General features: G+C 32.2%; 2 protein-coding genes across 2 annotated transcripts; both read left to right on the top strand.

Annotated features, from left to right (window-relative positions):
* The first annotated feature begins 14,508 nt into the window (after positions 1-14,508).
* LOC118028933 (UPF0481 protein At3g47200) lies at positions 14,509-16,011 on the top strand. The gene is made up of 2 exons (XM_035032684.1): positions 14,509-15,002; positions 15,189-16,011. Exons 1-2 carry the CDS (start codon positions 14,509-14,511, stop codon positions 16,009-16,011), a joined length of 1,317 nt encoding a protein of 438 aa, XP_034888575.1.
* A 3,388-nt stretch (positions 16,012-19,399) lies between these two features.
* LOC118028934 (UPF0481 protein At3g47200-like) lies at positions 19,400-20,785 on the top strand. Its single transcript, XM_035032685.1, has one exon. The coding sequence runs from the start codon at positions 19,400-19,402 to the stop codon at positions 20,783-20,785; it is 1,386 nt and encodes a 461-aa protein (XP_034888576.1).
* Positions 20,786-21,119: the final 334 nt, after the last annotated feature.

The raw sequence follows: 21,119 nt of genomic DNA, 5'->3' as shown, positions 1-21,119 counted from the left end.
AATTTCTCCACCAATAAAAACAATTTCTCCCACTATGTTTTTACTCCATGTGATTTTTTTATTTTCATAGAGATGTTTCAACAGGCTCTGAACCACATAATGGTGTGATCCTTTACCATAACTATATCGTTAACAGCAATAGTAAACAAGAAGGCTAGTTCCGAATTGGTTTGTAGCTTAATTATGCATTGTGGAAAATTAATCAAGGTTAGATGCCTTATGGTTCTTAATTATACTCTCTAACAAATTAAAGTTCATATTTAGTACTCGAGAAAAATAATAAATTTAAATAACACCACACTTCCTAAAACTTAAAGATACATGCATCATACATTTGCTATTAGCATATATACTTGAATTCTGCATGAAATTTGATTGGACATAAACTATTTGAAATAATGTAAAACATAACATTAAATAATTTTTTTAAAAATAATTCTTTAATATAATATCAATCGATAATCTCAATAGCAAAATAGTTATAAGTTTGAATCCTAATACCTCTATTTTTTATAATTAAATTAGAAAAAATAAATATAAAATAATTAATGAATCTATATAAGTTTCAAGTTCAAATTTAAAAAAAATCACTTAAAAAAAGATATATTAGAGATGAATAATATAAAATCATTTCTAAGATTTAATAATATAAAAATTATTTCTAGAACTTAACTTAGTATATATAGAAAGGGTGGAGGATAAGAATTTAGCAATTGTGCAATTAAAGAGAAAGCCCATGTAGACGTGCTCTTTTATTTTTGTGCTAAATAAGATTGGTCAGATTAATTTAGTTTAAATTTTGCCTTTTTTCAATCAAAATTTGTCAGAGAAAAGTAAAAAGCGCCTTAGTAAAACAAAATGAAAGCAAGTTTCTTTGATTCCCTATTCAATGCAAATAGCATTAGTAAAATAATTAAGTAAATAAGACAATTATCATGTACAAAGCAGTAAAAAAAATATCTCAATTTAAAAAATTTAATTATTAATATTCATTCGCCTTTGTATATAAAAATTTAATATATATTATATTAAAAAATCATTTCAATTCCAGTTTAAATTGCCTAATTAAAATTTTAATTAATTATTTTATATTACTATTTAACATGTAACATGCAATTTTAATTCTCCAAACACACCCTTGGAACTGATTTTTTGTTTTTTTAATTTTCCGTAACAAGAAATGAGTAACGAAGCATTGACATTTTTGTTTATATTTTTACATAACAGCAAATGAGCAAGGAAGATAAGAAATGGTCCAATGCATTTATCTATCAAAACGACCATTGACCAGCTTTAGACGACAAAATTTGCTCCACCTCCAAGTAAAGCTAAAATACTTGTTCCAAAATTGCAGCTACTTCAATATCAAGCTATAGCTTTCTAGAGTCTTTTTTGTAATATTATATATAATCGTATCCTATTGTTCATTGCTGCGTTAATTAATGAAGTAGAAAAGTACTGTTAGCAATGTCCGACAGTACTGATAGCAATGATCCTGCTTCCTCTGAAAATTGTCAGTTGCTGATACAGATAATGAATGCTGAGGCAGAAAGGGACCACTTTCATTGATGACAACCAACGGAAAGGGCGACATTTCCCGAAGGTTCCATTAACGTTTCGTGATATTCAACAAAACAGCGATTGTTACCATCCATCGGTGGTCTCCATTGGTCCCTATCACCATGGGAAGGAAAAACTAAGGAAATGGAGAAGCTCAAGGTTACATACGCTCGTCAGTTCGCATTACATAATGAAAAACCCATTGAGCAAATATACAGAGAGGTGGAAGCAGTGGCAAGCAATGTAAAAGATTGCTATCCCGCAGAAAGACGCAGTGAAAAAATCTCAACGACGAGCAATTTGCCGTGACATGATGTTTCTTGATGGTTGCTTCATTGTCCAATTCCTCTTCTGCCTCTATTCAGCAGCCTTGAAAAATCTGGAGGATGAGTCGACACGATGCTGCTTTGGTAACGAAGGACTTGTTCTTACTCGAGAACCAACTCCCTTTTTGAAGTTCTCACCAAATTTGGATGAGTTTCAGATACCCGGGATCCAAAACTCAGATGAAAATTCTTACAGCTTTCTGCGATCAAGTTTCGTTGACTTTCCTGCTGGAACAGAGCTCAAGGAAAAGATAACAAAATTTTTTTGCGTGAATTGCCAAGATCATTAACGATAGGAAATTCCCAAGGTCCCGCACCTGATCAGCCTGCAGCCCATCTTCTTGAACTTTTACATATGCGATTTTGCTCTGGAACGAATGTACCAGAACACTCTGAGAAGAGTTCGTTCAAGAACGATTCTCAAATGAACTGGTATCGTTATCATCCCGCTGAGGAGCTTAGGTGACGCGGAACAATAAGTAAAAAGAATTAAAGCAAGAAAAGAAAGAAGCTTTAAAGAAGAAAGAAGCTAAAGAAGAGGAGGAGAGGGGTTGGAGATGTGCAAATCTGCATTTTTTTCATTTATTCAAAAGTCCCTTAACATTTAGAAAAGTAGGGTATTTATACTAAAACCCTAACTACAATAAGCAATTGGGCTTATAGCCCACTAAATAAAATACTTAACAATAATTAAATCAAGCCCAACAAAATAAAGACAAATTAATTAAAACTCAATCTAAAAGTTCATATAAATTAAGCCCAAAACATAAAATTTAAAGCCCGATCTCTTAATTTGTTTGGGCTATCCTCCATCGTCTATGATCATTCGCGTGCATAAATAATGTTTCCGGTTCAGGTCCCCATCAATTCTCCCGGGGTTGGAAGAACTCGACCCGTCGAGTAATAGGATCAAGGCAACTCCGATAATGCTCTCAAAGATAAGTATCAAGTTGCTTGTGATGTATCTCTGATAATCCAAGTATAGTCTGAATCTGGTTCGTCGAGTCCCATCTACTAGGATTTGCTGAAGTTCACCATTCCCTGGTAAAAGCAACTTGTTGCATTTCAAAGTAGCATTAATATGTTCCTTTTTGTGCCAAAGATTATGGATAATGAGGTAGGGGGGTATCAAAAGGAGCATCAGGGGTAGGCTGTATTTTATAAATACTGAGGTCTTTCATGTTTCAAAGTAGAGCTAATATCAAAGTTTAATTTCAAAATTTAATGACATAATTATTTGATGTAATCATTTGCAACACTTTGAATGGTCTAGCACTACTTACTTGCAATTTATGATCAGTTTCCAAAGGACACCGTTCAGGTCTAATCTGTATCATGAAATAATCTCCAACATTAAGTGCATCATGATATTTAAGAAAATTCAGCTTCGAAATTTGTATTGTTTCATTACTTGTTTTTGAATTTGTTTCATTGATCTCCAATGTGCAAATTTATGAACTCTACATTGTAATGACTCTGCTAACTTAGACATCCTATCATGAGGAGATATGGGAAGGTGTTCATCGGCTCCTCAAGTTTTGTAACTATGAACACTAAATGATGAGCGGTGTGGAATGAGACAAACATTGTTTTGAAACTTGTGTAGACATATGGTATGGACACAATCAAGTAAAACTAGGATTATCTTCATCTTCCTCATAAAGTGCATGTGGTAAGGGTCAAGAAACTCAACATGTTGCTCTAAACTTATGATGTGCTGAGACACCAAGCATGTGTGGGTGAGGAATCAGATAATTCAGGAGGACTAATATCATGAGACTCTTCTAAGACCATACTTATCTCTATAGGTGATTCCACTGAAGAGTTCTTTAAAATTTCCTCCACCATTAAAGCAGACTTATCAGACTCTTTCTTAACTTCATTCTCAAGCTCATTGGGACTCATTGTGTTGGGTCCCTCTTCTTGCACATCCTCGTCATCTAGGTCACCAAAATCCTCAAGATTAGGCTCATACACTTCAACACTACAATATTCCTCTTTACATAGATCCTTATATTTTTGGATGACTAAAGGTTTAGAGGTACAATCTAAAGAGATATGACCAAAACCTAGACAATTAGTACACTTGACCATAGAACTCACTTTAGACACTTCATTAACAACTCGTTTGCCTTTATCTTTCTTGTAAGGTTGTGAGTTACTAGGATTAGGTCTCTTCGTGGGGTGGCAGCAACTAACAAAGAATCACTAACTTCTGAATTGGCGACCTAATAGGGATACTATAAGAGTCCTGACGATTTTTCTACTGATTCTTTGTGACCAACTTGTAATTCTTTAGTTAAGGTATAAGCTTGGTCAAGGGTAGATACACCTTGAAATACAACTTCTCTTTCTAAGATCATCATTTAAGCCTCTACAAAATCTACGCAAAGTCATGGCTTCATTCTCTCTTATGGCACATCTAATCATGTAATTTCATTAAATTGCCGTTATATATTCATTGATAGACTTATTCCCTTGTCTTAGATTGTTCCATTGGTCTAAGAGTTTTATTTCTATAAGATTGGGTAGGTACTTTTCCTTGAAGTTTTTGTTTCATTTTGATCCAATCAGTTATAGGAGGTTTACCTCTCATCTCTAAACAATCCTCAGCATCTCTCCAATAAATTTTTGGCTTTATCAATGAGTTTCATCTTAGCAAATCTAACTCTCTTATTATCAGACAAATTATGCCACTCAAAGAATTAATCCATATCACGAATCCACATATCAAATATCCAAGGGTTCATGTACGACCGTTCAAAAGTGGGGCGCTTCTATTTTTTTTGTTAGGACTCAAGACTCGCTCATCAAAGTCATCATGTTTTAGAGTAAACCTAAATGATGGTCATATTGGTGTCGCTCAGAGTGATCTTGTCCATAATGATTATTTCTTGTGATATTTATTGGTCTTTGAGTACCTTATTTTGAAAACTCTCTTTGGGGCTCAATTTCTTGTAAACATGTTGATCACCTAAGTTTGCCGTTCCTTTGAAATGCATCCATCAGGGTATCACTAAAGGATGAGTCTACAGTAAGTGTAAACTTGAGCTTAGACACTAGGATGATCGTGACACAAATGCATGCAATACTAACTTATAAATGGAATTGAGATCACAAATGGTTCTTGCATGTAAAATCACAATACAAAAATAAAGCTATTTTTTTTTTTATCTTTTTTTTTTAAATGTGGAAATTAATCAAGAACAAATTACACTAATAAAATTGTAAGCATGTAATACTAGATTTTTTTTTTTGTAAATGATTAAACAAACACAATGTCACAAGCGAGAACTTATAATTATCAAATAGAACAAGCATATTAGCTATCACTAATGAAAGAGGTTGATGAACATAATTAACAATAAAAATGGTAGGTGAGATTTTTTTTTTTTGGCCACAAAAAGAAATATTAATGATAATTTCGAATACTAAATGCAAATACCAAAGAAGTAAAAATCAACAAACCAAAAAGTAGAGTAATTTACCGACCAAGATTCAAATTGTCGAATTCGATTGCGGATGGACCTCAGATGACATGGCAATTGGGGTTGACATTGCTGCTCATGCTGATGTGAGGCGGACAATGATGTGGCTGCTCAATGCCTGTTGTGGCGGGCTGACGTGGATTTAGAGGGCTAACGTGGTGGGTTGATTAATTTCCCCTCCAATGCCTTCTGTGCTGCAATGTTGAGTTTCCTTTGTCTCTGCAATTTCTCGGTTACTGTTGTGCTGGCGACGGGGACGTAACAGATTGACGGCGACGACTATTGCGGCCACTAGAGGTGGTGGTTGCCACTGGCCATTTTTTTACTGTTCCGTCTTTGTTGCCGAAGAATGAAGATCTCTTTTGTTGCTACAATTTCGCTCTATTGCTGGTGAGCTCAGATGCGGCAGACGACTGGTTGTGGTTGTTGTCACTAATGGGTCTGCTGTGGAGGCCTGTGGCGAGTTTACTGGTGGTGCGAGAATGGTGGCTGATGGGCAGAGTCGTCGATGGCGTGAAGAGAGGCCTGTTGTAGGAGGTGATGCGATTTTGTCTGATGTCGATGTTGTAGAGAGCTGTCGTGGTTTTTGGTTGGCTATTGGGGATGCCCCAATCTGCTCTCTCATGAGGATGGAAGTGTTGCCCTGCCGTGTGGCTGTTTTTTGATTGATTGAACAGTGTACAATGTTGATTGTCAAACCTGGTGTCAGCTGTTGCTGGTGGAGGCCATGTACAGTGCCAAAGCTGAACAGTGACAGAGTTCGGTGGCTGTTTTGCTGTGGAGAGAATGAAACAGTGCCTGATCTGGTTTTTTTTTTCTTCCCGGCGGCTGCGGTGTAGAGGTGTGATTTAGTACGTAGAGGAAATTGAACAGTAACTTTTTTTTTCGATTAACAATAACCTTTTTTTTTTTTTATATGTTTCGATGATAGATTAATCTTAGGGTTTAAACATAACACATGGATCGATTAATTTGTAAGAACAATTAAAAGCCGTGCTTCTGATACCAAATTTGACGCCGGAACAATAAGTTAAAAAGAATTAAAGCAAGAAAAAAAGAAGCTTTTAAAGAAGAAAGAAGCTAAAGAAGAGGAGGAGAGGGGTTGGAGATGTGCAAATCTGCATTTTTTTCATTCATTCAAAAGTCCCTTAACATTTAGAAAAGTAGGGTATTTATACTAAAACCCTAACTACAATAAGCAATTGGGCTTATAGCCCACTAAACAAAATACTTAACAATAATTAAATCAAGCCCAACAAAATAAAAACAAATTAATAAAACTCATCTAAAAGTTCATATAAATTAAGCCCAAAACATAAGTTAAAGCCCGATCTCTTAATTGTTTGGGCTATCCTTCATCGTCTATGATCATTCGCGTGCATAAATAATGTTTCCGGTTCAGTGTCCCATCATTAGGAATATTGGCATCCATTTTAAGCCAAGCAAGACTGGTCTTTTCACCGATGTCCAGTTCAAACGGAGATGGTTGATCACTCGAAGTCTCTATATTCCTCCATTAAGAATTAGATAACTCTTTCGTACCAAGTCCTTGCTTTTAAACTTGGTGGCCTATGAAGCATGCCATGTTGCATCCAATGAATCTCGGGTCACTTCTTACGTATGCTTCATGGATTCATTGATTGATACCCAAAGAGACGTGCAGGTGCTGCGATCGAAGGGCATACTCCTCAACACTCTAGGAAGTGATGAACAAGCCGCAGAACTCTTCAACCAGATAGCCAGCCATTTGAAACCCGATCCTTATGCTTACATTCAAGTTAAATCCAGCATTGAAAAGGAGCACAGGAAAGTCCTAAAGAAATGGGTAGCCATGTGGCTGCGAGTTTATTTTAATAGTCCATGGACCTTTTATTGCAATTTGTTGCTTGCCACTTTTACCATCATACTAACTGCCATTCAGACCTATTATAGCAGTATTCCCTCCTCAAGGATCGCGTGATAGCTCCAAGTGCAAACCCTGAGTTCCATGTGCTAAAGGTATCAGTTTCAAAGAATAATTTGTGTGTGCTTGTTAGATTCCTTGCAGTTTAGAGTGTGGATTGCTTTGTTCATCAAACTTGAATTGAGCTATTGTCTTTATTTGGTTATGAGATTATATTAGACTGTTTTACTCTTTGATAAATTTGTCTTGTATTTCCATTTCTATCATAATAAAATCAAACTTTCTTTTCATCGCTCATTCTCATGATGTTGTTGCTCATGTTGAATTCAAGGTACAGGAAAATATGAAATCAAACGTTAGATTATAATTGTAAAAGAAATTGGGATCAAAGTAGAAAAGAAATTAAGAATTTAAGGATAAAAATATAAGGAATGGAAGTTTGAAAGGTATACTCTTGAACTTTGTTTCTAACATTAGGTTGAAGCATCGCACAAAATGTTCTGAAACATCCCAAACTAACATAGAAACCAAGTTGTGAAAGAAAAAGGTTTGCCAGGAACATCAACTTCTTTGGGCAGCGATGAAGAAGTGCTCAACTCTTGAAACACGATAAACGAATAGGCAGTCCGAGGTCTGTAAGCAGTGAAAACTATGTCCTGAGTGATTCAGGCCTGTCGAGAAGAAATCTAGCAAACACCCATCAACTTTCCTTGCTGTAGTTGGTGCAACGCTGGTTGATTTTTTCTTGGGTTCCATTCAGACTTCCTATGCCTGTTAAAGTCTTGTAACCCTACAGAGAAGCCATTAATTTTGGCATAAGTCCTTTCTTGAGCCCAGCAAGCATTTGATTACATTTTCATCGTAGAATTAGAAAATGTTTGTGGTCAGAGTGTGTTTCATTCTGGCTCTGGGAACCAATCGTTGTATATCTGAAGATCGATCCGATTTTCTCAAAGTTGATGATGTTCTTTCCTGTTATTTATCAATGACAAATTAATGCAATTATATGTAACTGGGTTTATAATTTCAATCCATTAAACTTCCATAATCTTCCAAATCATCATCTCCATCGCAACCATATTTATTTTACATCCAAAATATGCCTAACAATTAACGTGGTGAACTGAACAAGGTTGCAGTCATAATTTCCACTTCACAATCATCCTTTATCCACAGTTAAAGATGTAACAGACAAGTTTTAAGGTAGCAATGCTACCTCCAGTAAAGAGATAGTTCAAGTTCAAGGAGGCATGGATTCCCTGCCATCATAAACTTATTAATAGAGACAATCCACTTGAGTTCAAATTTAACATATTATCCCTGCTTTTTTACATAGTTTAAAATAGCATTGATGCATCCCTTTCCATGCATTAGCGAAATTGTCTTGGAAGAAATGACCTGTGTGTTTCAGGCATTATTATTAACTGAAATTCAAAGCGCGAGTTTGTAAAAGGCTACTAAACCAATGAGAGGATGAATGGATGGTTATCAAAGTACAGTGTTCTGATCTGAATTAATTCTATACAAGGGAGGGCAAATCAATATAACATTTACATTTTACAGAATGTAAATTTTATTTTATTTTCTTGGGAATAGTTAGCAATAAGAGGGTCACGTCGGCTATCTAGTTAGCTGGACATAAAAAAGGGATGTTCTGACTTAATTAGTTAAACGCCCAATCCAAATAAGGAGGTCGCGTTACCGCCATAAGCAGGAGTCCCACTTAAACTATTGTGCTCTCAAAATTTTTTGGGGCTAAACAATTTCGACTCCCATGTTCAATATCGTGGATCGATGGAATCCTAAACTTATCTATGTAATATAAGAAACCACACGCAGCCCTCTGTCTAAAAGTTGTGGGTAAAAAAAAAAAAATTATAATATATAACAAAAAAAGTATGTTAGTTTCTTTACAATGTGTTATTAGTGTTATATAGGTTTATGCCAAACCATTCTCTTGAACAATTGGGTAAGAGATTTCCATGTAGGTCAAAAACTGGGATAAACAAATTACAAAAAACAAAAAACCAATAAGCTTTTACTCTCTTTTTTAATAATAATCAATTGATTTATTAAAAAAAACAGTTATTTAGATAATAGTGAATAAGCATTTACTCTAGTATGTAGATTCCAAAAGAAGCAAAATTGGAGTAACTTACTCGGTACAAAAAAGAAAAGACACATTTTTATGGAATATAAGAAGTACATATTAATAGCTAGCTTGCCTCTCTGTTTGCTCACTTTATTTTAAAGATTAAAGACATATAATAATTGAAGTATTCCTGCCAATCTTTGTCCCCTCCCACGCATTTCACAAGCTAGTCTGCAAAACTCAAATGATTACACTAACACACACACGAGATGGTTTTCCCCATGCTAAACGCAAATTTCATCTGCAAGATATATATACTATTTACCTGAATGATGATTTCATATTTCTGTTCTTAAGACCAATATTCCGAACGCTAATGTATATATTAAGTCTGTTTGAATCTTCAATTAAGTTTTAGTTGTGTCTGTTCATTAATTTGTTCTGTTTTCTCAAGTACAAAACATGAACTTAAAAGAAGTTAGAGAAAGTACAAAAAATGTAATTAAAGCATGTAAGTTGGATTTCCACATAAGCAATTCAATGAACTGTGGGGTAACTTGTTACATTATCATATCCATCATAAATATTATATATTTTTTATCGTGCTTCCAACATTCAAAAAATTATTAAAAGAAAAATAATTTATTTTATAGAAAAAATATTCTCTTTTTTGATAAACTCAAATAAAAAAAAAGTAACTCATTTTTTCAAAAAAAAAATTAGAAAAACAAAATTGCAAAATAAATTTAACATAAATGTCATGATGAAACATCCTCAATATGCCCTAATATTTGTCAATCATATTAAAGGTCATATGATTTAAATGATTTTTCGAAAAATTTAAAAAAATGATATGAATTTTAAAAATAATAAACATTACATAAAATTTAATATGATATATCAATTAGTGCATTTTAATTCAAATAAATAGAATTCGGAGCATTAGACACCTCTTATGAAGTCTTTCCCCTCTTCGTATACTCTTGTCAATACTATGTTAACTCATTAAACACAATTGAACTCTTATTTATATTTTTTCTGAGAAGAAAATTAGTCTCTCTGCTCAAAACATTAATGTGGTCCTTAAAAAAAAAAATTAAAAAAAAAAAAAAAACAATTACCTTCCAAATTTTTTTCTAAATGATCCACATGTCATTTCAGATTATTCATTGCTGATCGCATGTCATTTCAAAAACATAACCCAACTCTTTACTGACCATATTGTTATATCAAGATTAATCTATTACTGTAAATAAAAAGATTGAGATTGAATTATGTTTTATTTTAAGGAAAACAAAAAACTAAAATCTAATCGAATTGAAATAGAAAAGTTGACATTTATCAACAACCAAAAAATACAAGAAATTGCCTTTAACATTCCTTGATGCAGCCAGTCGCCCAGAATTTTTCAATTATTTAAAATATCTAGATTTATTTATTTTTATATTTTAAAAAATGTTTTTTAAAAAAATTAAATTAATTAAATTTTAAATTATTTTTTATATATATATTTTTAGATTATTTTGATTGCACTGATATTTAAAAATTATTTTTAAAAAATAAAAAAATATTATTTTAATATTTTTTAAAATAAAAAATATTTTAAAAAATAACTGTAATTACATTTCTAACTGTCCTCTAAATAAAGGCATGATGATTTGCCTTGAATAGTTTGTGAGATGGATTAAGCAAATATTTTTTTAGACAAGTGAAAAAACATTGAGAGTGGGTTGCGCTATAGATTAAAAGATATTTATAATTTTTTATTTTGATCAATCAATAAACTCAAATTTTAATAATAAAAGATTCTCGAGGGATAGTGTCAAAGCTACTTGCTCTAATCCATTCCATTATGGCAGGAAAGCACTAATAATATAACGTCCGTCCGCTCAAAAATGCTAACTTTATATTGGTTATGATAGTTTTAACTTTGTTCACTTGTTAAGGAACATGACCATGCTTTGGAGAAGAAAGTAAGCCCAACTTCCAAGTTAACATAAAATACTTGTTCTAATCTAAAAGCTACTTCAATTTAAGTGATCGTCCTAAATAAATATATATATTGATAGTAACTAAAATAAGTTAAAAAAGAAGAAAGTATTGAATGTGAACAGGAAATTAAAAGGTGGAACGTATCTTTAAGAATTCCAATCCTAGTCTCTTCTCTCGACAAAAGGAATTTGTCTTCCCAGGCTTTTTTTTTTTTTTTAAAAAAAAAAAAAAAAAAAAAAAACAATTCTGTACAAGCTTATTTAGCACAAAAAGAAAACGAATGAAAACATATGTTTGCAGCCTGGTAGGGCTCGACTTCTCTTCTTTTTGTCACACTTAAAGACTGGAGAAACAAAAGTTTGTTCCTTATATGTTCTTTAATTTTTTTCTTTGCACTTTGAGCATGGAACAATCCAAATCTTTATCTCTTGCTAAAGGCATTTCACATGTTATTAGTATAATTGCTGTCTGCAAATTTTTTGAAACATATATATATATATATATATATATATATATATATATATATATCTTAAAACTTTATCTACATTTTGAACTGCGTACAATTACTTGGTGTTTTCTTAATAATTATTATTCTAATAATCTTCATTGCAATAATATACATAACAACCCTGGCATGATATATATCAACCAATAAGCAGACATGGTATCGCTAGCAAACCAGTTCTTTCTCCTGAGGCGCATCTCCACAACCAAGGGATCAACAACCATGTTCTTCCACTATATATATTTGACTCTGTGTGATACACACACACACACTTGAATTCTGTATGAAATTGGTCAGACCTAAACTATGAAATAATGTTTAAAAAGTAACATAAAATGATTTTTTTAAATCTCACCTAATATTTTTAATTTTTTTTAAATTAAAATAATTTTTTAATATAACAGATCAGTTGATAATACAAAATAATCATAAGTTTTGAATTCCAATATATACCTTTAATTTTTATAATTAAATTAGAAAAAGTAAATATAAGAATAATGATTATGTGTGAATTTCAAATTCAAATAAAAAAAATCACTTAAAGAAAATATATTACAGAATAATATAAAATTATTTCTAAAACTTAGTAATATAAAAATTAATTTTTTTTCTAGAACTTTACCTCATATTTATAGAAAGTGTGTGTTAAAGAATTAATTAATTCAACTTAAAAGTTTTAAATTATTAGGTGGGATCTCAAGACATGATTTATATTATTTTTTAATACATCCTTTAAGTAAAAAAATTTAAGCTTGAAATTTATACAAACTTATATTATATCGTGATTAATTTTTATTAAATAAATAGGAATGATAAGATTCGAATTCGACTGCTTGATTATTAAAACTCTCACATTATGTTAAAAAATTAATTTAATTTAAAAATTTAAACTGAGATGTTAGATGAAGTTTTTAATATATGATTTATATTATGTTTTTTAAATAATATAGAGGATAAGAATTTTAGCAATTGTATAGTATGTATAGATAAAGTGTGAGGACAAAAAGTGACAACGTACAGCTTATCCTGATTTTAGTTTTCTATGCTGAACGAGAATTGCATGTTGAGAGATAAAAATGCTTTTGTTATATAAAGAGTGCAATAAAGAGAGAGCCCACTTTTATTTTTGTGCTAAATAAGATTGGTCAGAATTTAGTTAGATTTTGCCTTTTTAATTTTTTATCAAAATTTGTCGGAGAAAAGTACAAAGCGCCTTGATTGAAAATATAAGAAACAAAATGCAAGCCAGTTACTTGAGACAATGTACAAATAATTTAAAAGTTATTTTAATTTAAAAAATTTAAACCGTTAAATTTAAAACTTTTATACGCTTCATTGTTAAAAAAATAATATAATATTATATCAAAAAATCATTTCAATTTAAAATTTTAAAATTATTAATTAAAAATTTAATTAATTTATTTTATATTACTATTTAACATGGACATGCAATTTTAATTACTCCAAACACACGCTTGGAAATTAATTTTTTTGTTTTTTATTTTCCGTAACAACAAATGAGTAACGAAAACATTGGCATTTTTGTTTATATTTTCCATAACACCAAATGAGTAAGGAAGAAATAAAGAAATGGTCCCATGAAATTTTTGTCTAAAAAGTTCTTAAACGGAACCTAAAGCAAACAGTGCACATGGTCACTGTAGTTATTAAGGGACATACATAGATATAAAATATTATTTAAATTCTAGTGAAATTAAAAATAATTCTTTGACACGGTCATCAGTTTGTATTTATTTCCTCCATTCTTCTAAATAAATAAGTGAATTAAAAAAAAATAGACTTAAGGTGGTTCTCATGATATGATATATATATATATGCTAAATTTTTTAAGTTTTAAAAAACGTTCATTTCATAAAAGTGTGTTGGAAAAAAAATTAATAAAAAAAATCACTGCTGAATTAGCTCTTAAGATATTTATGGGTATAATTGGGTGCCTTGATTATTTCCCAACACCATATGTGGGTTACGTGCTATAGTACTGCTATGGAGGCTTTAATGGTGGGAAAAGTTTATATAGAATTCGAAAAAGTAACTATATATAAATACCTATGTCATTGACTAGTAAGATACATTCAATGAAGATAGTGAAAGCGAAAAAAAAAACATTTTTAATGAAGAAAGTATTGATAATTACTTAAAGAATAATATAAAATTTCTTCTTATTCGTGAAACTTATTATATGGAAAAAAGAAATGAGCCATTAAATTCTTCAAATGACTGTAAGTGAGTTATTCATGCGAGTTAGAGTTGATAGAAGGAAGTCGGCAGAGAAGAGGAGAGACGTTTTTGCCAAAGGTAAAACCAACGGCAGCTTTGTAATTATGTTTTTGTATGTTAGAGGTCGACAATATATGCATTTATCTTTCAAAACGACCATTGATAAGCTTTAGACGACAAAGTTTGCTCGACCTCCAAGTAAAGCTAAAATACTTGTTCCAAAATTGCAGCTACTTCAATATCAAGCTATAGCTTTTCTAGAGTCTTTGTTGTAATATTATATAATCGTATCCTATTGTTTATGTGCGTTAATTAATGAAGTAGAGAAGTACTGTTAGCAATGTCCGACAGTAGTTGTTAACAATGAATGCTTCCTCCTAAAACATGAGTGGCTGATAGAGATAATGAATGCTGACGCGGGAAAGACCACTCATGATGACAACCAACGGAAAGGGCCAGCTTTCCCAAGGGTTCCATCAACGTTTCGTCAAATTCAACAAAACAGCGATTGTTACGATCCATCGGTGGTCTCCATTGGTCCCTATCACCATGGGAATACAAAACTAAAGGAAATGGAGAAGCTCAAGGAGACATACGCTCGCGAGTTCGTCAAAGATAGTAAAAAACTCATTGCTGACATAGACAGTGAGGTGGAAGCAGTGCTAAGAATTGCAAAAAAATTATATCCAGAAGACGCAAGAGGAAACTTCAACGACGAGCAATTAGCCAAGATGATGTTTCTTGATGGCTGCTTCATTCTCCAATTCATGCACTGTCTGAATGGTGAAAATGAAGATTTGAAGATGTCAGAACAACAAATTTTTCTCGTGAAACGAGACTTGTTATTATTGGAGAACCAACTTCCTTTTGAAGTCTTGATTTCATTGGGGAAAAAGAGGTATGAGAATCCAAGTGATTTAAATAAAATCATCAATAATTTTCTCTCTCTTCATATCCGCTCGTCCAGTAAACCAATTCCAACATGGGTCCGGATAGCCTTAACTTCATTACGGCCGGTTATGATCCTAATCTTATTACCTTTATATTTTATAAGCGTTTCTTGTTATGTTTATTTATCGTATAGCTCGAAATATCAATATTTAAAAGCCTTCCTAAGCGAACGGAGTGTGTCTTTGGATTGGTCACCACCACCACCTAGAGAGGAGAAGTCAGGGACAAGAGATGATGAGGCTGATGATGAGCCTCAGCCTGCCCATCCACCACCAACTAGAAAGGAGAAGTCAGGGAAAAGAGATGATGAGCGTCAGCCTGCCCATCTTCTCGAACTTTTATATTACAAATCCATGTATCACTATTCCAAAAGCAACCATAAAAAGGCAGCGAAAGGAAGTCGGGGTCATTGCTTGTATTATTCTGCCAAGAGTCTTAAAAAGGTGGGAATCCTTTTTGGGGCGAGATGGACTGGTGCTGTCACCGATGTCAAATTCAAGTCATCAATTTTCTGGGGAACACTGAAAGTTCCTCCAATTATCATAGATGAGTCAGCCAAGTCCCTGCTCTTAAACTTGGTGGCCTATGAAACATCTGCTGCTCTTGATCAACTTTGGGTCAGTTCATACATATGCTTCATGGATTCTTTGATTGACGATGCTAAAGATGTGAAGGAGCTGCGGTCTAATGGCATAATTATCAATTATCTCGGAGCCGATCAGAAAGTCGCAAATCTCTTCAATGATATGGGAAGATCCATACACGATACTGCTGCTTATAATGATATCAAAATGGAAATTAATAAGCAGTGTGAGAGCACAGTGAAAAGATGGGTGTATGAGTGGAAGAGAACTTATTTTAGTAATCCCTGGACCATTATTACAGTTCTTGCTGCATCTTTCGGATTGGCACTTACTGCCACTCAGACCTATTATACAAGATACCCACCCAAGTAAATGATTACTGCAAATGCTTCATCTCTTCAATAATGCCGTGTACAATTTGATCTATTGGTGTTTGAGTCTATTTCCTCCAATAGATATTTGTTAGTTTTGAATTTCCTTGAGAGAAAATTAAATAAACTAGAGAGAGAAACTTTCTTGAATTTTCAATTTCAAATAAAATAGTTTTAACTTTGTAATATCTTCTTCCGCTTTTTCTTATTTTATTCGCATATTACAACTTCTAGTTACATTTCTTTTATCTTTTTTTTCTTTCTATTATCAATGATCAACTAATCCATTTATCAAAAGCGTCTTTTCCTATTAATTTTTTTTTTCTTATATCTTTTAAGTTTTAAAACATGTATATCAATATAACTATTATTTTATTATATTCATTTTATAATTCTCTAACACCACTATTAACATAACAACAACAAGTATAATGCGTTGATATTTTAAAAAAATTAAATTTAGTTTTGTTTTAAATTAATATTTTTTATATATATTTTTAAATTATTTTAATGTATTGATATTAAAAATTATTTTTAAAAAATAAAAATATTATTTTAATATTTTTCAAAATAAAAAGTATTTTTAAAAATAACTGCAATTATATTATTAAAGACTCTCTAAAAATGGTATGGTGATTTGCCTTGAATAGTTTGTGAGATGGACTAAGTAAATATTTTTTAGACAAGTGAAAAAAATACTACATTGAGAGTGGGTTGCGCTATACATAAAAAAATATTATAATTTTTTATTTGAATATCAATCAATAAAGTCAAATTTTAATAAAAGATTATCGAGGGATAGTGTCAAGCTACTTGTTCTAATCCATTCCATTATGGCAGGAAAGCACTAATAATATAACCTCCGTCCAAAATGCTAACTTTATATTGGTTATGATAGTTTTAACTTTGTTCTCTTGTTAAGAACACGACCATGCTTTGGAGAAGAAAGTAAGCCCAACTTCCAAGTTAATAAAATAATTGCTCTAATCTAAAAGCTACTTCAATTTTAAGTGATCGTCCCTAAATAATATATATATATATATATATATATATATATAGTAAATAAATAAGTTAAATAAAAAAGTATTGAGATGTGAACAGGAAAAGGGTGGAACGTCTCTTTAAATCCAATCCTTGTCTCTCGACAAAGGAATTTCTTCCCAAGCTTTTTTTTTTAAAAAAAAAGTTCTGTCCAAGCTTATTTAGCACAAAAAGAAAACGAATGAAAACATATGGTTGCAGCCTGGTAGGCCTCGACTTCTATTCTTTTTCTCACACTAAAGACTGGATAGAAACAAAAGTTTGTTCCTTATATGTTCTTTTAATTTTCTTGCACTTTGAGCATGGAACAATCCAAATCTTTATCTCTGCTAAAGGCATTTCACATGTTATTAGTATAATTGCTGACTGCAAATTTTGAAATATATATATATATATATATATATATATATATATATATAGAATAATAATTATTAAGAAATCCCAAGTAAGTGTACGCAGTTCAAAACGTAGATAAGTTTTAAGAATATATATATATATATTCTTAAAACTTATCTACGTTTTGAACTGCGTACACTTACTTGGGATTTCTTAATAATTATTATTCTATAATCTTCATCAATAATATACATCACAACCCTGGCATGATATATCAACCAATAAGCAGGCATGGTATCGCTAGCAAACCAGTTCTTAATTTCTCTTGAGGGCCATCTCCACAACCAAGGATCAACAACCAATTTCTCCACTATATTTAACTCCGTGTGATTTTTATTTTTATTTTCGTAGAGATATTCAACAGGCTCTGAACCTACGTAATGGTGTGATCCTTTACCATGACTATATCGTTAACACCAATAGTAAACAAGAAGGCTAGCTAGCTCCAAATTGGTTGTAGCAGTTAGGAAAGAAGAATCGTATGTAGCTTAATTATGCATGTGGAAATCAAGGTTAGATGCTTTTGGTTCTTTAATTAATTATACTGTCTAATAAAGTTAAAGTTCATATTTTTAATACTCGAGAAAAATAATAATTTAAATAACACACACTCCTAAAACTTAAAGATCCATCATACATTTAATATTAGCGCGCTCGCGCACCCCACTTGAAATGGTCAGGCCTAAACTATGAATTAATGTTAAAAAGTAACATAAAATGATATCTCATCTAATATTTCAATTTTTAAAATTAAAATAATTCTTTAATTTAACATCAGTTGATAATATAAAATAATTATAAGTTTGAATCCCAATATATAACTCTAATTTTTATAATTAAATTATAAAAAGTAAATATAAAAAATAATGATTCTATGTGAATCTCGAATTCAAATAAAAAATCACTTAAAAAAGTATATTATAGAATAATAAAATCATTTCTAAGACTTAGTAATATAAAATTATTTCTAAAACTTTACCTAATATATATATAAAGTGTGTTTTAAAGAATTAATCAATTCCACTTAAAAGTTTAAATTGTTAGGTGGGGTACATGTCTCAAGTCTTGATTTATATTATTCTTTAACACACTCTTTTAAGTGAAAAAATTTGAACTTGAAACTTATACAGACTTATATTACGTTGTGCTTAATTTTTATCAAATAAATAAAAATGATAAGATTCGAATCCGTGACCACTTGGTTATTAAGACTTTAATACTATGTTAAAAAATAAATTCAACCCAAAAATTTAAATTGAACTGTTAGATGAGGTCTTAAACTATAATTTATATTAATTTATAATAATATAGAGGATAATAATTTTGCAATTGTATAGTATGTATAGATATTTATAAAAAGAATTAATATAAAATCACAACTCAAGCTCTCTTAAGATATTTATGGGTATAATTGGGTGCCTTGATTATGTCCCAACACCATATGTGGGTTACGTGCTATAGTACTGCTATGGAGGCTTTAATGGTGAGAAAAGTTTATAGAATTCGGAAAGTAACTATATATAAATACCTATGTCATGACTAGTAAGATACATTCAATGAAGATAGTGAAAGCGAAAAAAAAAAAACATTTTTAATGAAGAAAGTATTGATAATTACTTAAAGAATAATATATAATTTCTTCTTATTCGTGAAACTTACTATATGGCAAAAAGAAATGAGCCATTAAATTCTTCAAATGACTGTAAGTGAGTTTTTCATGCGAGTTAGAGTTGCGACAATATATGCATTTATCTTTCAAAACGACCATTGATCAGCTTTAGACAACAAAGTTTGCTCGACCTCCAAGTAAAGCTAAAATACTTGTTCCAAAATTGCAGCTACTTCAATATCAAGCTATATATAGCTTTTCTAGAGTCTTTGTTGTAATATTATATAATCGTATCCTATTGTTCATGTTCGTTAATTAAGGAAGTAGAAAAGTACTGTTAGCAATGTCCGACAGTAGTGTTAACAATGATGCTTCCTCTAAACATGAGTGGCTGATAGAGATAATGAATGCTGACGCGGAAGAGACCACTCATGATGACAACCAACGGAAAGGGCCAGCTTTCCCAAGGGTTCCATCAACGTTTCGTGAAATTCAACAAAACAGCGATTGTTACGATCCATCGGTGGTCTCCATTGGTCCCTATCACCATGGGAATACAAAACTAAAGGAAACGGAGAAGCTCAAGGAGACATACGCTCGCGAGTTCGTCAAAGATAGTAAAAAACTCATTGCTGACATAGACAGTGAGGTGGAAGCAGTGCTAAGAATTGCAAAAAAATTCTATCCAGAAGACGCAAGAGGAAACTTCAACGACGAGCAATTAGCCAAGATGATGTTTCTTGATGGTTGCTTTATTGTCCAATTCCTCTTCTGCCTCTATCAGCAGCCTGAAAATCTGGAGATGAGTCGACACGATGCTGCTTTGGTAACGAAGGACTTGTTCTTACTCGAGAACCAACTCCCTTTTGAAGTCCTCACCAAATTGATGAGTTTCAGAAACCCGGATCCCAAAACTCAGATGAAAATTCTTACAGCTTTTTGCTATCAAGTTCGTGCCTTTCCTGCTGGAACAGAGCTCAAGGAAAAGATAACAAAATTTTTTCGTGAATTGCCAAGATCATTAACGATAGGAAATTCCCAAGGTCCCGCACCTGATCAGCCTGCAGCCCATCTTCTTGAACTTTTACATATGCGATTTTGCTCTGGAACGAATGTACCAGAACACTCTGAGAAGAGTTCGTTCAAGAACGATTCTCAAATGAACTGGTACCGTTATTATCCCGCTGAGGAGCTTAGGAATATTGGCATCCATTTCAAGCCAAGCAAGACTGATCTTTTCACCGATGTCCAGTTCAAACGGAGATGGTTGATCACTCGAAGTCTCTATATTCCTCCATTAAGAATAGATAACTCTACCAAGTCCTTGCTTTTAAACTTGGTGGCCTATGAAGCATGCCATGTTGCATCCAATGAATCTCGGGTCACTTCTTACGTATGCTTCATGGATTCATTGATTGATACCCCTAGAGACGTGCAGGTGCTGCGATCGAAGGGCATACTCCTCAACACTCTAGGAAGTGATGAACAAGCCGCAGAACTCTTCAACCAGATAGCCAGCCATTTGAAACCCGATCCTTATGCTTACATTCAGGTTAAGTCCAGCATTGAAAAGGAGCACAGGAAAGTCCTAAAGAAATGGGTAGCCATGTGGCTGCGAGTTTATTTTAATAGTCCATGGACCTTTATTGCATTTGTTGCTGCCACTTTTACCATCATACTAACTGCCATTCAGACCTATATAGCATTATTCCCTCTCAAGGATCGGTGATAGCTCCAAGTGCAAACCCTGAGTTCCATGTGCTAAAGGTATCAGTTTCAAGAATAATTTGTGTGTGCTCGTTAGATTCCTTGCAGTTAGAGTGTGGATTGCTTGTTCATCAAACTTGAATTCAGCTATTGTCTCATTTGGTAATGAGATTATATTAGACTGTTTTACTCTTGATAAATTTGTCTTGTATTCCATTTCTATCATAATAAAATCAAGACTTTCTTTTCATCGCTCATTCTCATGATGTTGTTGCTCATGTTGAATTCAAGGTACAAGAAAATATGAAATCAAACGTTAGATCAGAATTTTAAAAGAAATTGGGATCGAAGTAGAA

The sequence above is a fragment of the Populus alba genome, chromosome 15, assembly GCF_005239225.2.
Source record: "Populus alba chromosome 15, ASM523922v2, whole genome shotgun sequence".
Lineage (NCBI taxonomy): Eukaryota > Viridiplantae > Streptophyta > Magnoliopsida > Malpighiales > Salicaceae > Populus > Populus alba.
Note: the sequence above shows the minus strand (reverse complement) of the source record. Positions and strands in the feature narration are given on the sequence as shown.

Excerpts from the sequence above, each read along its gene's own strand:
- LOC118028933 (XM_035032684.1), top strand. The coding sequence starts at position 14,509 with ATGAATGCTGACGCGGGAAAGACCACTCATGATGACAACCAACGGAAA. Across the intron at positions 15,003-15,188 it reads ATTTCATTGGGGAAAAAGAG|CTCGAAATATCAATATTTAA; the intron begins GTATGAGAATCC and ends TTTATCGTATAG.
- LOC118028934 (XM_035032685.1), top strand. The coding sequence starts at position 19,400 with ATGTCCGACAGTAGTGTTAACAATGATGCTTCCTCTAAACATGAGTGG.